We start from the raw sequence: 17,428 nt of genomic DNA, 5'->3' as shown, positions 1-17,428 counted from the left end.
CTTAGAGTGAAAAAAATGTGAGTGTGTAGAATCCCTTCCATGTAATTTATTAACAGATAATGCTTGTGTCCTCCATGGAGGAACTTACTTGTCCCCCTCACTTATGATTAACGAACTTTTATTGCTTGAACATCATAATCTCAACTGTTCATTCTCTTTATCAATATTTAAAGATCATATCTCATTCTCTTTATCATCATCTAACGATCATATATGCAAAAAAAAAATCGTCCAATTTAGATATGTTTAGTCATTCATACGTGTTAAACCAATAAATGATTTTGATAACAAATAACATTCTCATAATGAAACATTTCTTTTATATATATGGATGAACTTCTAGCTATGTATGAAACCCGACTTTCTAGCTAGATTAGGGTTTCTTTCTTTCTGAATAGTCTTTATACGTTCCAACAGATATGAGAGAAACAAATAGAATGCATGCAGCTGTAAACTTCAAATAATCCTTTAAGCGTATGTGACATGTTGGAAGCCTAGGTTCTTCCAATCAATATTGATCTATGGGTTCCAAGCCCCGTCGCAAGCCTGAATACAAGAGGAGGAGAAGGGCATCAAATAATCGATACGATAACATGATTATATATTTTAAATTTGTCAAATATATAAATTCTTCAGTGTGATATATGTATTATATATTTGTTTATATTGTTTCAAAAGTTGATCACGAGTGTCACTTTTCCTTTATTACTGTCTTTTATTTTTTTGACCAAAGGGACAATATTAATCTAATTATCCCACAAAACTAAATAAAGATGATGAATTCAAATTTCATGACTGCATCCACCTTAATTAGAACATTGTTTAGAAAAAAAGAATACCAAAATATATATTATATATGCACCAGAACTCCTAACTAATTCTGAAATCGAACATTTCAAAAATGACGACTTAGAAAAATTAGGTAGCATCCGCATCCATGTATATATTTTGAAATATAGATTATATGAGGGTCCTGCGGGCATCATGTACATAACTTGCGTGGCTATAAAGATATCACTAATCATATAATTTTCACCAAGTATTTTGCTTAATTTTTTGAATTAATCATTTATACAAGGGACCCTATGCCCAATATACTGCCGATTGGGCATTCCAAATGATAATTCTTGAACCCTAATTTTAATTATTGTAGACTCCAAAGGACTGGTGCCAGAATTCGCATAGCCAAACAATTTTCCAATGTGCCGGAAATATGGTCCGACACACCAAGTGTCATATAATTGATTGGTTTTTTTCTTTTAGTTTCCAACTAATTATATTATTACACTTGGTATACTTGTAGTATTTTATTCACATTGAAAAATCTCTCATTGCTTTGTTTTTTCGTTTTTTTTGTGTGGATTGATTAACATTTGTAATTTGTAATTGGCGATGATGGACCCTCTCAGCTGCTAGATCTAGACTCGAAAGCGATCAACTTTGCATTTAGTGAAGGAAAATTATCATCAAATGTGGACTGTTGACAAAGATGTATACATGCCATCATATCGCCCCCAAAACTAACTATATATAATATTTTCCTACGGTACCATGGGGTAGAATTTGACTATATATGCATGCATGTGGTTTTTTTTACAACACGGGTGGTAAATGATGAATTATCATGCATGTCTAATTATGTTCACACTTCTTTTAGCTAGCAAAACATAATAAAAAAAAACTGTGACCTGCTTATGCGATTTGCTGTTCAATTTTCAAACTTTATTTTCCAGATCTATTTAATTTCCCTTGTTATTACCGTACGTGCATGCATGTTTGTCAATTGTAGTGTTTCAGATCACGGTTAAGCATCGATCTCTAATTTGAAAGATCGAAAGAATAATTAGCAACATTCGAGACATCTGTGATATTCTTTTGGTTCTTTCTTTTGGCAACCAAAGGTTAATTCTCGTACGAGTTTTAGGCTTTTTGCTTACAAGGCTGAGAATCCTATGATTAACAGCACTTAAGAAAGCAAATGAGAGAGAGAGAGAGGGAATCGACAGGAATTTAGGGTTTGTGATGGTAATGATGGTGGTTTGAGAGTGTTTGAAAATGTGGGACAGTATAAGCATGGCCCCTTCTTCTTTTGCTTTTGTTGCCTGCCTGCCTGCTATGCCGATCTGCTCTTTCACCCTCTCCTCCTTTAACTTTCTGCTTCCATTTCTTTGGCTTTTAATAAAATTCCCCACAAGCTCCCACGCTCAACCCACGAACACATAATGCATAATAATAATAATAATAATATTCTGGAAACCCTTTCATTTTTAGGCTCCTATCTGCTACCGCTTGATTTACAACTCCAAGATTTAAAACGCATGTATATATGTACTTCATATGATAACCATATTATACGGTTAAAGTATTAACCGGTTGGTAAAGTAATATGACGTTATCTGTCATCTGCTTTCACAATGCGATAATAAGGATTATCGTTAAAAATTTGCCTGAACCGAAAGTCGTTAGAAGTTTAATTGTTGTCGTGAACTATAAGATATGTGAATGCACTTGGTCAAGTTTCAAATTTCATGCGCAGGGCGCACGACTTATTCGTAGACGGTGAGCCTGCCTGCCCAAATTCAGATATCTTTCTTTGACTACTTGAACCGAAAGCAAAGATGAAGCGGTTTTGGTAATATGTTTACATTTCTTTCACGCATGCATATTGCAGGATATATAACGTTACTGATTTTTTATTTCCTAAAAAAAAAAAAAAAAAAAAGAGGTTGAGGTTCCACAATAAATTCAATTGACAATATGATGAGTAACCGAATTACTTATAAGCACTACAAGGTCCCTTTCTTTCTCTGATGTGAGATTCATACTCTCAACACTCTTACACGTGGACAAATTTTCAAGCCTAGCACGTGGACACGCGGACAACACAAATCGGGTGACGTGGAACACGTATATATCCATTACACTTCACACATGAGACAACTCTCTTTGATACCAAGAAGAAAATTGAGATTCCACAATAAAAGCAATATATGAAGTATCCCAATTACTTCTAAACCCATGCAAAGTCCATTCTTTATTCGATGTGAGATTGAAACTCTCAAAAGAATATTATTAATTTTTAGACTAATCACATTCATTGGCCAAAAAAGAAAAGGAAGTGTTATTGACATTCCAAAAATCTAATTCTGAACTCCTCACAAGTGCATTTTTCTTTGTAAATATAGAAAGTTTGGAGTGTAGAATGAGAATTTTGGAGTGTCAATAACAATTCCCAAAAGAAAATATGGAAGAGGATCCTCTCCGGAACCATTTGTGGGGATCCTATCCCCACACCCTAACTGTTCATCGTGTGACCAGTTTTCGTCAGATATTATTTATTTTTAATTTTAAATAAAAAAAAGTCAAATGATTTATGATAGCACGATACACAATGAATAACTAAGATGTAGGGTTATTTAGGATCCACACAGAGTGAACCCGGGATCCAATTCCAGAAAATATGGCGGCACCTAACCAAAATTAAGCAGAAATCAATTTAACTTACGACCTTATTGGCAAAATCATTAGTCCGCATCAAATGCAACTCCGACCGACCATGAATTTGCTAAAATTGTGAATAAAGGAAAATAAATTTCAAAGGATTATAACGGGGACATTATTAGGTATCCAACCAAAATAAAAAAGTCAAAAGGTCACCAATTAATAATAATTATACAATTTACCAGCAGCCTCTACTCTACTTATCTCTCTTATAAGGAAAGAGATCATCTCTGGATTCCTTCAACTAAATCCATCAAATCATCTAATTTGGATCCTTGAAATTTCATTTAACGGTTAAAGTTATTATAACTTTTAAAGGGATCCCCTATTTGTAGTCGTTTGATCAAATTTCAAGGGTCCAGATTGATTGATTGGATGGATTTGGTGGAAGAGATATGAAGAGGATCTCTTTCCCTCTTATAAATAAGATAATACATGATTTACAAATCTCGAGCAACAAAGAATATTAAGTAGGACAACCTGGTCGGAGAATATTCAATAAGCAGCTTGACTAACCACTCGTTAGTCGTAATCGAGAATAACTTTTTTGAAACTAATATATTGTCCAAATGACATCACCGATGACATAGATGATTGTCGTGTATTCAAATAATACAATATATGTCTGTTAAATAATTATCATGTGATGTCACCGGTTGCAAAAGATAACACATCCTCGTAAAGAGTGAGACTCCATACATTTTAAGTTGTATCAACTTACAGCCGGATTGCAGAGTCTCATGTATAATGGAACCCGTTACTCGTAAGTTGTATCTACTTACGGCCAGATTGTACAAAGTCTCATATATAATGGAACCCGTTCCTTTGTGAGAGTGTGTAATCGTTACAAAAACTAAAGATTAAAAATAATAGAGACACATGAGAAAAAGAGAGCTCCAAAAATACAGTAACCTTTTTCTTTTGATTTAAACAAAATTACATCAATTTCTAAAATGTGTCAACTAATTATTACATTCTTCACTATTCGCTCGCCGGACTTTTACGCTGTTTATGTTCATGCCGAACACCGTTCATTCCCAAAAACCAAAACCAAAAACCCATATGTGCCATGCTCACCAAATACACCAAAACCAACTTCACTGCGTTGCGCGGATTAACACTGTTTCAGATGATCAAACCATGTGTCCTCACAGAAGGCCAGTGCTTCCAAATGGATTGCTAGATTGCGGATGAGGCGCAGCACTTGGAGGAAATGTCCCAAACCCAGTAGTATCCCCGAAAGGATTTGTTGCACCCATCATCACATTCGGCTGTGGCTGGTGGTAGGTAGGTTGGAAAGGACCAAAGGGGTTGGACTGCTGCTGGGCCATTGATGTGATTTGAACTGCGGGTGGGGGAGCAACATTGTTTGAAAAAGCAAATGGGTCTTGGACCTCAAATGGATTCGGGGCTGGAGCTCCATAGACAGGCTGCTGAGACGCCCTATACGCTCCTTCATCGTATAAGCTGTTCAGAGTAAGTGAGTCTAACCCACCAGCCTGACAAGAACCAAAAACATGTATCAATCAAATTGCAAGCCACTATCAGGACAAAAATCCTACAAGGTGATGTATAAACCGAAGCCCAGTAATATCTTTGCATATTATGGAAGCAAATCAAATATAGTGAGAAAAATCATTACTTCATACTGTTGGGGACGTGTACTTATTAGTAAAATGGTCATCGACAACAGGAATAGTAAACGATAAAAACTATAAATTTTGAAAGCAAGGGATGGGCCTACCAATTGCCTCTCATTGGGTGCTGAAATGTCGGTACTTGGAGTGGAGACCAGGGCAAGTTCCCATCCAGTAGGATCAAAACCATTTGCTTGGGCTGCACCAGAATTGAATGTTGGAGCTGCATCTGCAAATAAAAGCAGGAGGGATTTAAGAGTCATGGAACTATGGAAGTCAGAAAATGCCAAATAATAAATAAACAAATAATATAATATAACAAAATGGTACCGGCTTCAGATGTAATTATAGCTAGAGCTAAAGCATTTCTGTCCTCAATCGCAGATACATCAGCTGCGCTATAATCCAATCCCTGAATCCACAGAAAGAGATTGGTTGGGGTGAAAAAAATGGAAATCAGTGACACAGAGAATGTGTAGAATAAAATAAACAAAAACAGTGAAAATTCATAGAAAGCAGAACTCGTAATCTACCAGTAAATCTCCAGTGGCCATGCTACTTTGAGGAGGTGGCGGTGGAGGTGGCAGAGGAGCTTCCGTCTCAACATTAGACACAGGCACAATGTCTAAAGCTGGTGGCTCAGATTCATCACCAGATAACTTTGCGTCTTCTGAGGGTTCTTCTGGTCTATATGTCAAAAGCTGTTCACAATGAGCAGATATAAATTATCTATAATTGTTTTTACAAAATAAAATTCCATTGGTAAAGAACCTAACTGATCAAAACTCAAAACGCTTAAAATTCCATAACAAAAAAAGAACAAGAATAAGTACCAACCAATGTCTCACTTGGAACAGTTACAGCCCGCGGTGCCTCTTTTATATACTCTTCCATCGTTATGAGGAAGGATTGCGGAGGCTGAAAAGGTTAAAATAAAGTACTTAGCATAAGCTGAGAAAACGGCAAGAAAGGAATATAAATAAATGCGCTGGAAACCTATAAGACCTCTCTCAAGACTGGAAACTGGAAATTCCTAGCAAGTTCCAATCCTTTGCAAACATCATAAAAATCAGAAAGACCTGCAGCCTGCAGCAAATACCAAGATATCTTTAGCAGAGCAGCAAACTTAAACTAATAACTGATGCTATAGCAAAAACTCATGAGAACCCAAGATGATTGCGGATGTCTACCTGCTGACCAGCTCGTTTATAAACATCCAGGGCTTTAACTGCTTCATGTCTTGGCATCTCAAAAAACTGCAGCAAAAACGGATTTGAGAAACATATAGCCATTGGTAACAAAGTATTAGCTTGAATGATATAATATATTTACCTTATCAACAAGATTTATGATTCCATCATTAATGGAACAATAAATTTTAAAGCTCTCTTTCAATACCTGAAAGTAGGGACTCAAAAGGTCAGATATGAAATAAAAATAGCCTTTATCTGTTATTTGTTAAACTGACTTTAATAGTATAAGGATTAAAGCTTGCTTTCAGCACTTGATACTCCATTTATAATTTAAATAACATTGTCATATGTGAGAGAAAACAAAACTAAAATGAAGATGTGGGACATACCAGGGCCAGAGCATACTGTATAACGTAATTGATGGAAGCTGCTCCTTCTGGCTGCAAATTTAGAAGCAAAATCAATCATTTTGCACAAATGTATAAAAAGGTTGTAATATTCTCTCTATATATAACTTTACAGAGATATAATAATGTATCACGAAATGAATATTTATACACATGTTTGAGTGCAACAGATAAACCACAAGTTCCAAATATGTTACCCGGCAACCAATAAGACGATACAGAAGCTGCTGTAAGGCAGGCAACTGCTCCAGCAGTTCTTCACTATCCAGTTCTCGGGTTCTACTATATCCCTGTTAGTAGTTAAACACAGGAAAGAAAAGATTGTGAATCCTCATAAAATAATGACTTATGTTTGAGGCAAAAGAAAGCATCTTTATCACCAAATCCTAACTAGTAATGAACCATGAAGATTTGGTACAGTACCTTCTCTTGGCCCTCGGCAGGCCTTGGAAGACGTTCAGCTTCAATGTCATACTTCAGAACCCTAAAGCATTCGAGCCGTTCCTCCAAAAACAATGCATAAGTACGCACCCAGGCAGAGCAATCCCAAGCTGCAGAAGAGGAAAAGGCAAACAGAAGGGAATATTATTTATCTTTATGTTACAGATGTGTTTGTTTTTCTTCAATTTTGCGTTCAAATAAATGTCATAATTTCAATCAACTAATAGCTAGTAATGACAATTGACATGCAAAAGACAAGAGAAAATTCAAGAGAATTCAAGAGATTAAGGCATTTGAAATTCACCAATGGGGCTGGATTCGTCTTTGAAATTAGAAAGCTGGAGAATTCTTCCCCTCTGCGAGAAATTTAGAAGTTCTTCTCTGAAAGTAGGATCGCCCTCCCTCAAGGTCCTATGGATAACTATCAATGTTTTTAAAGCTACCTGCCAATCTCAAACGCAAAAATAATACAATCTAAGTTTAACAGAAATCAAAACATATGTATACATATTACATACGCATATTAATCCATAAGAATGAGCCATATACAGCCAAAAAGAAAACAATCAAATAAGTGTTACATCATACAACGTAAACTGACACAAAATTGAACCAGACCAGTAGAAGATCACTGATTTCACTTCAAAATAGTTAAAAGCACATAAACTTACTTTGTTTGGGCATCAAAAGAAATCCTTTGCACAAAAAGATTAAAAAGAGGCATCTAGTGGAACAAATAAAAAAATGAAGAACATTTACGTAGGAACCTAATGTCAGTATTTCACTGTACTGTTATTGACTAACACCACAATACTATGAGTGATTAACTTAGACACATTTACGCGGTTTATTAAAGCAGCCAACTATATTTCCAAGCAAACTCAGTAGGCATGATAAACAACAATATTAAGTAAACCCCACTTGAAATTCAAAGGAAATAGATACATATTAAGTCCAAAACCATCCAATACAAAATCGAAATTAAAATGTATGGCATTGCAAATTTTGCAATTGAATGGGGAAGCACGGCATACCGTCCAATTATGGGTCTTGCTTAATCTTCTTGAAAGAGCATGAATGCAATAAGCAACATCCGCCCGCGGTCGAATTGACGATGTGGCAATCAGAATCTCTGCATCCAACAAAACCCCAAATGTAAAAATCACATCTTTGGATCAAAATCCAACCACCCATTTGATAGAACAACGGATCTGAAAAATTAGAAACTGACTTCTGAGGTGTCTCTCTTTGGGCGGGCACTCGACGTGGTTGGTGGCTTTGACTATCGCAACATCCAAATCCTATTCTTAGAAAACAAACCCAAATCCAAAAATCAAAATCCAATTCCTCCGGATTACCAAAATCTAATCTTTATGTTTTTGCTTCTAATTAATTAAATCAACGGAGATTAAAGAAAAGGAAAGGAATTGGCACCGCGTAATCGCTGTTGACGTGGGCAAGGCCGACTTTGGTGGAGTCTTTGAGAGCACCGTAGGCTTTCCTCCACGTCTGAAGCGTCCCCATTTCTCTCTGCTTCTTCTTCTACTGCACCACGCCAATTCCTCCACCGCTCAGATCGCTCTCTCTCTCTCTCACTCTCACTACCACTTTCTGTCTCTAGAATAAGACACGGTGACCTGGCTTGCAGACCTTGTTTCTCTCTCTTCTCTCTCTGTGGCTCCGATGGGTTGGAGGAAGAGAGAGGAAAGCGAAGGACTTTGAAGAAATTATGCGATGAGAAAAGAAAGAGAAGAACTCAAGAACGACAGGCTGCAAAGCAGAAACAATGCAACGGTGTCGTTGTGAATTCGATTTTCCGTTTTTATTCTTTCCTTTTTATTTCATTTTTTTCCTGAGGTGACGAGTCACTTTTTCTTTTTTTTTCTTTTTTTTTTTTTGCTCGAATTTAATTATTTTTTATTGGTTGGAAATTATGAAATTATGACCTGCTTTTGGTGTGCGTCATATCACACATATAATATGATTAGTGTCGCACGTTCACCACCATTACAAGCAGGGAACATACCCACCTCCTAGTCTCGTAGGACACGGTCACGGAACTACCTAATTCCACCATATATCGCAAATAATTCTTGGTTTTAAGAATATGTGAGGGTAAAATTCATATTAGTCATAAGATTATACTATTTTTTTCTCCTCAGTCCCACAATTAGGATAATTTTCTTCATTTTAAACTGCTTTGCTTTATTAAGTTGTCAAATATTTAAAAAAATTTAATTCTAAACTAATATAATTGTATTACTGATATAAATTTGGTCCGTACAGATCTTTAACATGAAGACCTTAAGAAAGCAGAACAGTGTAAAGAGATTTATTGAAAAAATAGACTTTTGGGCTTTGTTTCCAAAGATTCTGCATCCAGAAGTTCAGGACTGTTGAACAGAAAATTATCCAGTAAACAAATAAATATTTGAAAAGAAAATACTTAGGAGGTCCGCCCACCAACAAGCTGATTTTTTTTATGTCAAAAGAAGAACTGTTAATAACTGTACTAGGTATGAGCGTGTCCTGCCGCTTGCACCCAAATCCGAATATTTCTTTTTGTAAATTGAAACCGTTTAGAATATCGCATTGTAAAATACAGAGCCGGAGGAATTGTGATGGAAGTAAAATTTAAGTGACAAGTTTACATGATGAGGTCATCAAGAAGTGGAGAGTTGAGCTTGATGGCCCCAGCGGCCACTAAGAGTGAGAAACTCCAGATTGGTAGTAACCAGAAGAACACAAACTTGAGAACGTTTTTGCCTGCAGAAGCAAGCAAACACACAAAAACCAAAAACATATAAGTTCATCGATGATTTACAAGGTTGCAGTTAGCAGCAGATCATGCACAAATCAACAAATGATCGCATTGCATCAATCAGGACCTGAAGTTTATAGATGGCGGGAGGGATTCATGAATTCAGGACGACAGATGGCGAAAGATGTAGAAAGGCGGTATGAGGTGGTTATGAAGAGACAAGTGATACAGAAGCTCTACTAGTTCTATGTAACAATAATAGCAACCAAGCCTAGTCCCACTAAGTGCGGTCGGCTGTATAAATCCTCGAACGTCAATGTGTTCGGTTTTGCGTCTTTACTAGTCATATCGGCAGGTAAAATAGTTCACTCTAATTGAAAGATAAATGCATTTGGTAACTCACATGCTTCATTTTGTTATGGCCAGAATATTACCATTTAGACGGAAACTCTTTTCAGTTTTATCGGTCACCCACTCTCCGGTCTTGCGGAGCTTCTTCTCCACCGGCCCTTCAAACTTGCTAGGAAAGTTCATCATAGACATGTCGAATTTCGCATTCTTCTGTTCTTCCAAGTCCCTGAATGTTGTAGCACACAAACCGTATCAGGTTTATCAACTATCGACAAGAAAATGGAATTCGAAGAACGCAGCGGAAGTTAAACAAACAAAGCATTGTAACCTTAAAAGCAGCTAAAAAAGTGGATAGCAAGTCGAGAAATTCAGCGAAGTACATGTATGAACAAGACCAGTAGTATAACTGTCACATACTTTGGGTTTGCATCGCGGAACCTTCCGCCGCCAATAGCTCGTTCAATTTCAATGACAGAAGGCTGCCTTGGCTTGCGTTGTAGCTGGTTTTGCTGCTTCTTTCTTAGAATCGTTGGTGTATTGTTTCTGCTGGGCAGAGGAGGTTTGGTGGTATTGGCTTGGAGAGATGGCAGCGGTGGTGGCCGCGGTGAATCGTTGTTGTCGCTGGAAAGAGAAGCATGGGCAAGGTTTTTGGTTAGGGAAAGGCAAGAGGATAAGCTACACATGGTGGGTGGTGGTGGAGCGTCTCAAATACTGTCTATTCTGCTGTTGGACGGTTATAAGTTATAACAGTTGGCCGGGTCCAACTGATAAATATCTCCAGAAAACTAAAATAATGTAGCAAGAAAATAATCCACAGTTCTACAAAAAGAAAGGGTCTTCAGACCTAAAAAACCGACGAAATTTCATCTCATGATCATCTCGGGACAGAACAAAACAGTGTAGTGAAAAACAAGAAAAATGGCGTCAAAAATTTATCTCACTTTTAACCACCAAATTTTTTACATTCCTGTGCTTGTACAGAAGGGCAAGGAGCTTGATTACAATCCGTACATATACTAACGGCATCAGCTGCCCCAGTACAAAATTACGTTCTCCACGGGAGTTACCTCGCCCTTCAATATAAGGGTACATTCGTAGCTTTAAGTTTGGCAAAAATGGAAAAAATTATCTCATAACCATAAGGTTTGGCACCATCTCCTTATGTGGGTAAGAGTCCTCAGCAAATGAAGTGCCCCGTTCCACTGTGGTCTTTGTGATAGGACAATTCTCCTCAAAACGGGAACTGCTCCAGCAACTACAATTGCCGAATGATTCTCACTGTCCATGCTCAGATTATACAGAATCGCCAAGCTTGCTTCAATGGCCCTCTCACTCCCTTCTTCAATCAGTTCGACCAACAGAAATATACCACCTTTGGAAGCAATGGCTCGAGTGCAATCAACCACCCCTTCAAAGATTATTTTGTTGAGTTCTACAACCGCAGCTTCCTTTTCTTCTAGAACGAACGAGGTTTTTAACTGCTCCATGAGTCTCGGAATGGTCTCGTGGAGAGTTACTTCCATGTTGATTGGGTCCTCGAATTCTAGTCTGGGACCAGAAAGAGAACCAAGTTTCACCAAACAAGCAGCAACCCAATCTTTGTTGTGAAGGGGGATATTAGACTACAGGATATCACAGAGAAATTTGGTGAAATGTGTAGAATCTATTTTTTGGCAGAACTTCTTAGAGTCGAGCAGTTTTGTAAATAACCGGGATGCTGCTGATATAGCAAGACCAGCTTCTTCAACTTCAAAGGCATATTTTTCTGGCTGCTGATTATATACTTCTGATTCCGTGTCTGAAAATACCACATACAGAAGTTAATAAAATATCAAATCTGTGAACAAGCACTGTTATTACTTACCTTCAAAGCGAAAGCGAAACCAGCGTATTCATATATTTTACAGTTTTACTAGAAGGAAAATAATTTCCAATACCTTCACGAATCTTTTGTTGGAAAACAATATCCAAACCAGATTCAATATTCACTGAAACGATGGTGTCCATACTTGGGTCAATAACTGTATAGAACTCAAGGATTGAAGCAGCTTTTGTTTGCAAACTTGGGATTGGTGTCTTTAATGTCTCAACAAGGCGAGCAATAACCCCAGAGTCGAGCACATTTTCATACTGACAGAACTTTACTCAGTCTTTTTTTTTTTGTTTTTTCAAAAAGGACCAGAAAATTATGCACTCAACACAGTGAAGCTTAAACATTTGCGTTCTGCCCTTTTTTGTTCTTTTGCTTTAACATGGAAAAGTATGTGAAGCTACACTATAGTACATAAATTTCGCCTTTAACGTGTGATATAATGGAGAAAAAGAACAGGGAGGGAGGGAGGGAGGGAGGAGGGGGTAATGAACCTGGTATTAGTTTTTGACATCGGCATATGAGCTGTGTCTCCAGTTATTCCCATGGAACCATAAGGACCCCTTCCAGCCTCCAATCCTTTTTTTGATCCGTTTACTGGTCCATCATAAAACTGGAAAGAAAGCAACATACTTGGTTAGGTAATTGATAACTATAAGGTTTCAAACATGTTATCAAGAGACAATTGACCAACCTTTGACTTCATTTTTTTACTAGGATCTGAGATCCGGGCAAGAATATCCAAGGCCTGCATTACAACAATCATTCACGTGATAAACTTAAACTGGAATCACTTGCCGTAAGAATTGGAGATTGGCAAAAAATAACATGATGAATGACCTTTTTCCAACAAGATGTCAGGGACCTCCAGACGCTTTAGAAGGTCAGTCAAAGGATCTCTAACACCTTCGGCTTCAATTAAATGGCAAACAACATTGCTGCATCAAGCAAAACAAGAACTTTGTCAGCTAAGTAGAGAGGCCAAGTTATTTGTTGCCTCATAAATTGCGCCTGTCAATTTAATTTTCAAAGGGGTTTGCCTTTTATTCAAAACACCCAAAACAAGAGACTTGAAAACAGTGAAAGATTACTTACCTTACAGACAACCTCTCTAGTGCACGAGCTACAGCCAGTACCACAGCATCATTCTTACCGTGTAGAAGCTGTACTAAAAGCTTAACTGCCCCAGCTTCTCTGAATGCTATCCTTACATGTTCATTGATAGATGCATCAGCAATTGCCTCGGCAGCTCTTGTTATTGCAGACTCATCTTCAAGTCCAATAATCAAAACCAATCTAGCCACACCATCTGTCCATGGCAAAAGTGTGAGTTGTTTACCGGTGGTTAATTCAGATTGTTTTTTATCATCTTCCAGTTCAATGGCCCCCATACGAGCAAGAAACTGCTGCTGCGTCCGTCCAACAATCTCATTCATCTTGGCTTCCTCTATATTTGCGTTTTTGTCATCATGTAACCCAAGGAGTAATTCAGAGGCACCAAACCTGGAGGGAGTTTTATAAGTCTGTTCAATCTCCACACCACCTGGTAAACTAGGCCATGAATACAAACCCGGCCTGAAGGACTTATAAGCTGAACCAATGATGGGGACGGGAACCAGACCTTCCTCCACAATAAGAATTCCAAAGTACTCATCCTTACACAGTTCTAACAATGCATTTCTTGCCTCCTTTCTAATTACCTTAGATCCTTCAATCTCAGTTCTTAAGAGCTTTGCCTGCATTAATAATAAAGTGAATTAATCTATAAGTATCATAACAAAAAACATTAGAACAGGGGGATTCGAAACTATGATATAGTGATTGAAATGCTTAATATTTTGTTTCACATGCGATGGATACAAGATAATCTCAAACCAACTACTACGTATCAAAAACCATTGAAAATGAAAACCAGTACACTTAGCTAAAGCCATCCGATCCAACTCGAAAGCTAAATCTACTACCGACAAAAAATGGAAGAAGAAGTCTCACCAATTTTGGTATAACACCTGCTTCAACCATAATGCTGTGACTAAAGTGACTTAATGCCAAATTTGCCAACACCCCTCCAGCTGCTTCCTTCACCTTTATGTCCTCATCATCCACGGACTTAACAAGTAATGGCAACACATCAATGTTTGTAATTTTCTCTCTGAACTTCTCATCGACGGACAAGTTCCACAAAGTACATATAGCTTGCTCCTTCACCTGCAGAAATGTTATAACAACCTACCTCACTTTTCTACATCAAGAAAAATGTGGAAAGCGATTCCACGAGCGAGATACCCATCCTATACCTCAGGATTCAAAGACGGTCGATTTAGCAAACCCGTTATCTCTTCATTTGCTCCACTCTGTGCCACCACATCTCTATACAAATTAACAAGGGATATCGATCTTAAAAGTCCAGCAGCAGCTTCACACGCAGAACTGGATTCCGACCTCAGCAAGTTTACAATCAGGTTTATGCAGCCAGGAAACTGCATAATGGCATCAACATATTGCTTCCCTCCAAGTGAGTATTTCCAGAGTGCCACTATAGCCTGCTCTCTATCAAGGGAATCATTGTCCAGCCCGAGCATCCGAATAAACAAGCCGACATACCCCTCACCCAAAGAACTACTCTTTATCTCTTTGTGTCCTACAAATCAAAAGTGGCGAGAATCGGATTATCAAAGTTCACATTTCATCCTCATGAAATATAATTTTGTGGGTTTTAATCCTTATGAAATATAATCTTCTGGGATGAATCTTAATGAAACATATTAAAGACTAAAAAGATTAGTTCTTGATAATAAATGGACGAAATTGAAAACTTGCAGTGGGTGGTTTATATTGTTGTGGGGGTGGCATAAGCCGCACCGCCGCCGTCGCAACCGCTGACCCTTGTAAGAAATTGGCGGGGAGAGAATGATTTGAGGTTGAGGCATTGGGAACAAGTTGAATGGAAGAAGAGTGCTTTCCTTCTGTTTCTGGGTCTGGTGGGTTTAGCTGCAACGACTTCCATGTGGGTGTTTGAGATGCAGGGTGAGGACTGGTGGAGATGAGGCGGTTTCACCGTTAACGGCAGTTGGGCTGCCGAGGCCAACATTTTTACCTGATTGAGGCAGAAATTGGAAAGTTGCAGAGTTGCAGTGAGCTTTTGGGGTTCAGAAGAAGCTTTTCCAGTTGTGGGTTCTATTCAAGACTCAATCTTTAAGATTGTCTGGAGTTTTGGGGTTTTTTTTATTTATTTTCTGTTTTTTATATTCATTTCTAGTGGTAAAAGTATAATTATAAGTTTGATAATAAATTATTATTTATTATGTATTTTAACTTTATTGTCAAGAAATGCCATGCATTTTCTGCCATGAAACGCAAACCTTAGGGATAAGAAAACAGAAAAAAGAAGAAAGAGAGCTCTAAAATGAGCTGCTCATTCAGCTTCCAAATTCCCCCGGCGCTGCCTTCTCTCAGCCGTTCCCGGCGTTCTTCTTCTCTTCCAGTCACTTCCCAACACAGACATACCATCAATGTCAAGCCTGAAAAGGTACAAGCTTTCTTTCTCAATCTCCAATTTCCATTCTAAAAAAATTATCCAGATCGTTAAAAAAGATCCGAACTTTAGCCACTCATCATCTCTGCTTCTCCTTCTAATCTTGCTTAACCTGTAAACTTAAAAAGTATTTCCGTTAATAGAAGCGCTTTTTGAAGAAGCATTCCCAACTGTATAGGGAAGCATTTGGATTTTTAATATAAACTTCAATGTTTTTCTAATAAAAGCACTTTTAATGTAAGTGCGTGTGAGTATAAGTGTTTTCTAGATGAGTGTTCCGAAACAGGCCTAATCATGAACTGTCTTAGCAGATTGAGCAGCCTGCGTTGGCTGTCATTGGTATAAACTACGAGGAAGATTTGACATGGGTTTTAAGAGCAAGTCCACCCCTAAAAAATGAGCTGGCCTAAAGTCCATTTAATCCACCCAAATCAACAGTAATTGACTTCATTGAATAGTAATTGACCAAGTGCATCTCTACCCCTAAAAAATGAGTTGGTCCAAAGTCTAATTAATTCGTATTAAAAAATAATTTTATTTTGAATTTCAGATATAATTTTTAACCAATCTTGTCATGTCACGTATCATTTTTCGAAAGTACAATTTTTGTAGGAGATGGTTAGGTATTTATATATTTATATATATATATATATATATAATCGTTTAATTTTTTTCTGTATTTTTAAACATTTTTTATAATTTTTTTATTAAGTTAATTAATTTGGACCGTTAGATTTCAAAAATGTTAAAATCCAACACCTCAAAAGTGGACGCATGGTCCACGGTGAGATTTTGACATTTTTTTTTTTTTTGAAGTCTGGAACAAGCACCCACGAGCGCGTGTATCCCAGGCATCAATTGCAAAAAAAAAAGAATCAACCATTGTTGACGGACTCATACTAACATTAGATAGGCCGGTTCCTCACTTAGCCTATTCTGGACTGGTCTAGAGACTAGGATGGACATTGAGACGGTGTCCAAAGAAGAGGTGAACTTGCTGTAATACAGTCAGGGGTTGTTGCCTTCAGGTACTTCCTTGTCATGCCAGTAAGTACACGTCACCTTATCTTTGTACTTTCTTTTGTGACATGGAGCTTTTCAGAAAAGCACTTTAGTGTGATTGCAGCCAATTATCATGAACTGGCTTCGGATTAGGTGGTACAAGAGAAATCTCCTAGAGATGTACTTTCAGTTCATGTTTGTCTTCTTGTTCTTCCCTTGGTAAGTGCCCTTTTTTAATCATTTCATTTGGTTTCTTCTTGATCATCCTAAACGAACCACAAAAATTTGGGGAAGTGATTCCGCACACTTCTGCTTATTTCTCGTCTTCGAAATGAAATCAAAAGTGAGTCGAAAAACAAAGTGCTGAAAGAAAAATGAACCGTACGGAAATCATCCCCTTGTCGCTGTTAAGATTTAGAGTAGAAAAAGCAGTGATTCAATTATGCTTCTCCCATTGTGCAGAGTACTACTTTGGGCACCATTTCTGAACTTCAGGAAGTTCCCACGAGATCCATCCATGAAGTATCCTTGGTCGAGCCGGACGATCCTGACCAAATAAAAGCTGGCTTTCTAAAGTACCCATTTGCAGAACCTGAAGAGTACTCGTAGAAAATGCAGATCCTCTATAAGCTTCTTGTAGTACATACGTACTTCCGAACGCCGTGGCGGATGCAGCTGAACATGTACAATGTTATACCCCAATGACAGATTTGATACATATGAACTTAAA

General features: G+C 37.7%; 2 protein-coding genes and 2 pseudogenes across 4 annotated transcripts; 1 reads left to right on the top strand and 3 right to left on the bottom strand.

Moving 5' to 3' along the window:
- Window positions 1-4,396: 4,396 nt before the first annotated feature.
- LOC137737000 (ENTH/ANTH/VHS superfamily protein) lies at window positions 4,397-9,021 on the bottom strand. The gene is made up of 15 exons (XM_068476340.2): window positions 8,614-9,021; window positions 8,411-8,480; window positions 8,214-8,311; window positions 7,484-7,622; window positions 7,162-7,289; window positions 6,936-7,028; window positions 6,721-6,771; window positions 6,471-6,536; window positions 6,329-6,394; window positions 6,144-6,224; window positions 5,976-6,056; window positions 5,672-5,839; window positions 5,469-5,550; window positions 5,246-5,367; window positions 4,397-5,000 (listed from the first exon to the last, which is right to left on the bottom strand). The coding sequence occupies exons 1-15, from the start codon at window positions 8,701-8,703 to the stop codon at window positions 4,650-4,652; spliced, it is 1,686 nt and encodes a 561-aa protein (XP_068332441.2). The 5' UTR covers window positions 8,704-9,021; the 3' UTR covers window positions 4,397-4,649.
- A 713-nt stretch (window positions 9,022-9,734) lies between these two features.
- Window positions 9,735-11,051, bottom strand: CRR3 (chlororespiratory reduction 3). The gene is made up of 3 exons (XM_068475277.2): window positions 10,709-11,051; window positions 10,375-10,517; window positions 9,735-9,945 (listed from the first exon to the last, which is right to left on the bottom strand). The coding sequence occupies exons 1-3, from the start codon at window positions 10,972-10,974 to the stop codon at window positions 9,827-9,829; spliced, it is 528 nt and encodes a 175-aa protein (XP_068331378.2). The 5' UTR covers window positions 10,975-11,051; the 3' UTR covers window positions 9,735-9,826.
- Window positions 11,052-11,275: 224 nt separating this feature from the next.
- On the bottom strand, window positions 11,276-15,381 carry LOC137736394 (uncharacterized; annotated as a pseudogene). Its single transcript, XR_015954781.1, has 9 exons — window positions 14,998-15,381; window positions 14,459-14,815; window positions 14,154-14,369; window positions 13,257-13,897; window positions 13,005-13,099; window positions 12,856-12,911; window positions 12,655-12,774; window positions 12,229-12,418; window positions 11,276-12,089 (listed from the first exon to the last, which is right to left on the bottom strand). The product of XR_015954781.1 is annotated as an uncharacterized LOC137736394 (transcript).
- A 166-nt stretch (window positions 15,382-15,547) lies between these two features.
- Window positions 15,548-17,417, top strand: LOC137736393 (NAD(P)H-quinone oxidoreductase subunit L, chloroplastic-like; annotated as a pseudogene). The gene is made up of 4 exons (XR_015955273.1): window positions 15,548-15,716; window positions 16,683-16,743; window positions 16,823-16,917; window positions 17,161-17,417. The product of XR_015955273.1 is annotated as an NAD(P)H-quinone oxidoreductase subunit L, chloroplastic-like (transcript).
- Window positions 17,418-17,428: the final 11 nt, after the last annotated feature.

Source organism: Pyrus communis, chromosome 13, assembly GCF_041283825.1.
Source record: "Pyrus communis isolate YQ-2024b chromosome 13, ASM4128382v1, whole genome shotgun sequence".
In the NCBI taxonomy this organism is placed as follows: domain Eukaryota; kingdom Viridiplantae; phylum Streptophyta; class Magnoliopsida; order Rosales; family Rosaceae; genus Pyrus; species Pyrus communis.
Note: the sequence above shows the minus strand (reverse complement) of the source record. Positions and strands in the feature narration are given on the sequence as shown.

What these genes read in the sequence shown, in the direction of transcription:
- LOC137737000 (XM_068476340.2), bottom strand. Translation starts at nt 8,703, where the DNA reads ATGGGGACGCTTCAGACGTGGAGGAAAGCCTACGGTGCTCTCAAAGAC. An exon ending in ATAAACGAGCTGGTCAGCAG is followed by an intron (nt 6,225 to 6,328) that starts GTAGACATCCGC and finishes TATTTGCTGCAG; the next exon opens with GCTGCAGGTCTTTCTGATTT. An exon ending in CTGTTCCAAGTGAGACATTG is followed by an intron (nt 5,840 to 5,975) that starts GTTGGTACTTAT and finishes CATTGTGAACAG; the next exon opens with CTTTTGACATATAGACCAGA.
- CRR3 (XM_068475277.2), bottom strand. Translation starts at nt 10,974, where the DNA reads ATGTGTAGCTTATCCTCTTGCCTTTCCCTAACCAAAAACCTTGCCCAT. An exon ending in TTCCGCGATGCAAACCCAAA is followed by an intron (nt 10,518 to 10,708) that starts GTATGTGACAGT and finishes TACAACATTCAG; the next exon opens with GGACTTGGAAGAACAGAAGA. An exon ending in AAAGAGTTTCCGTCTAAATG is followed by an intron (nt 9,946 to 10,374) that starts GTAATATTCTGG and finishes TTGCTTCTGCAG; the next exon opens with GCAAAAACGTTCTCAAGTTT.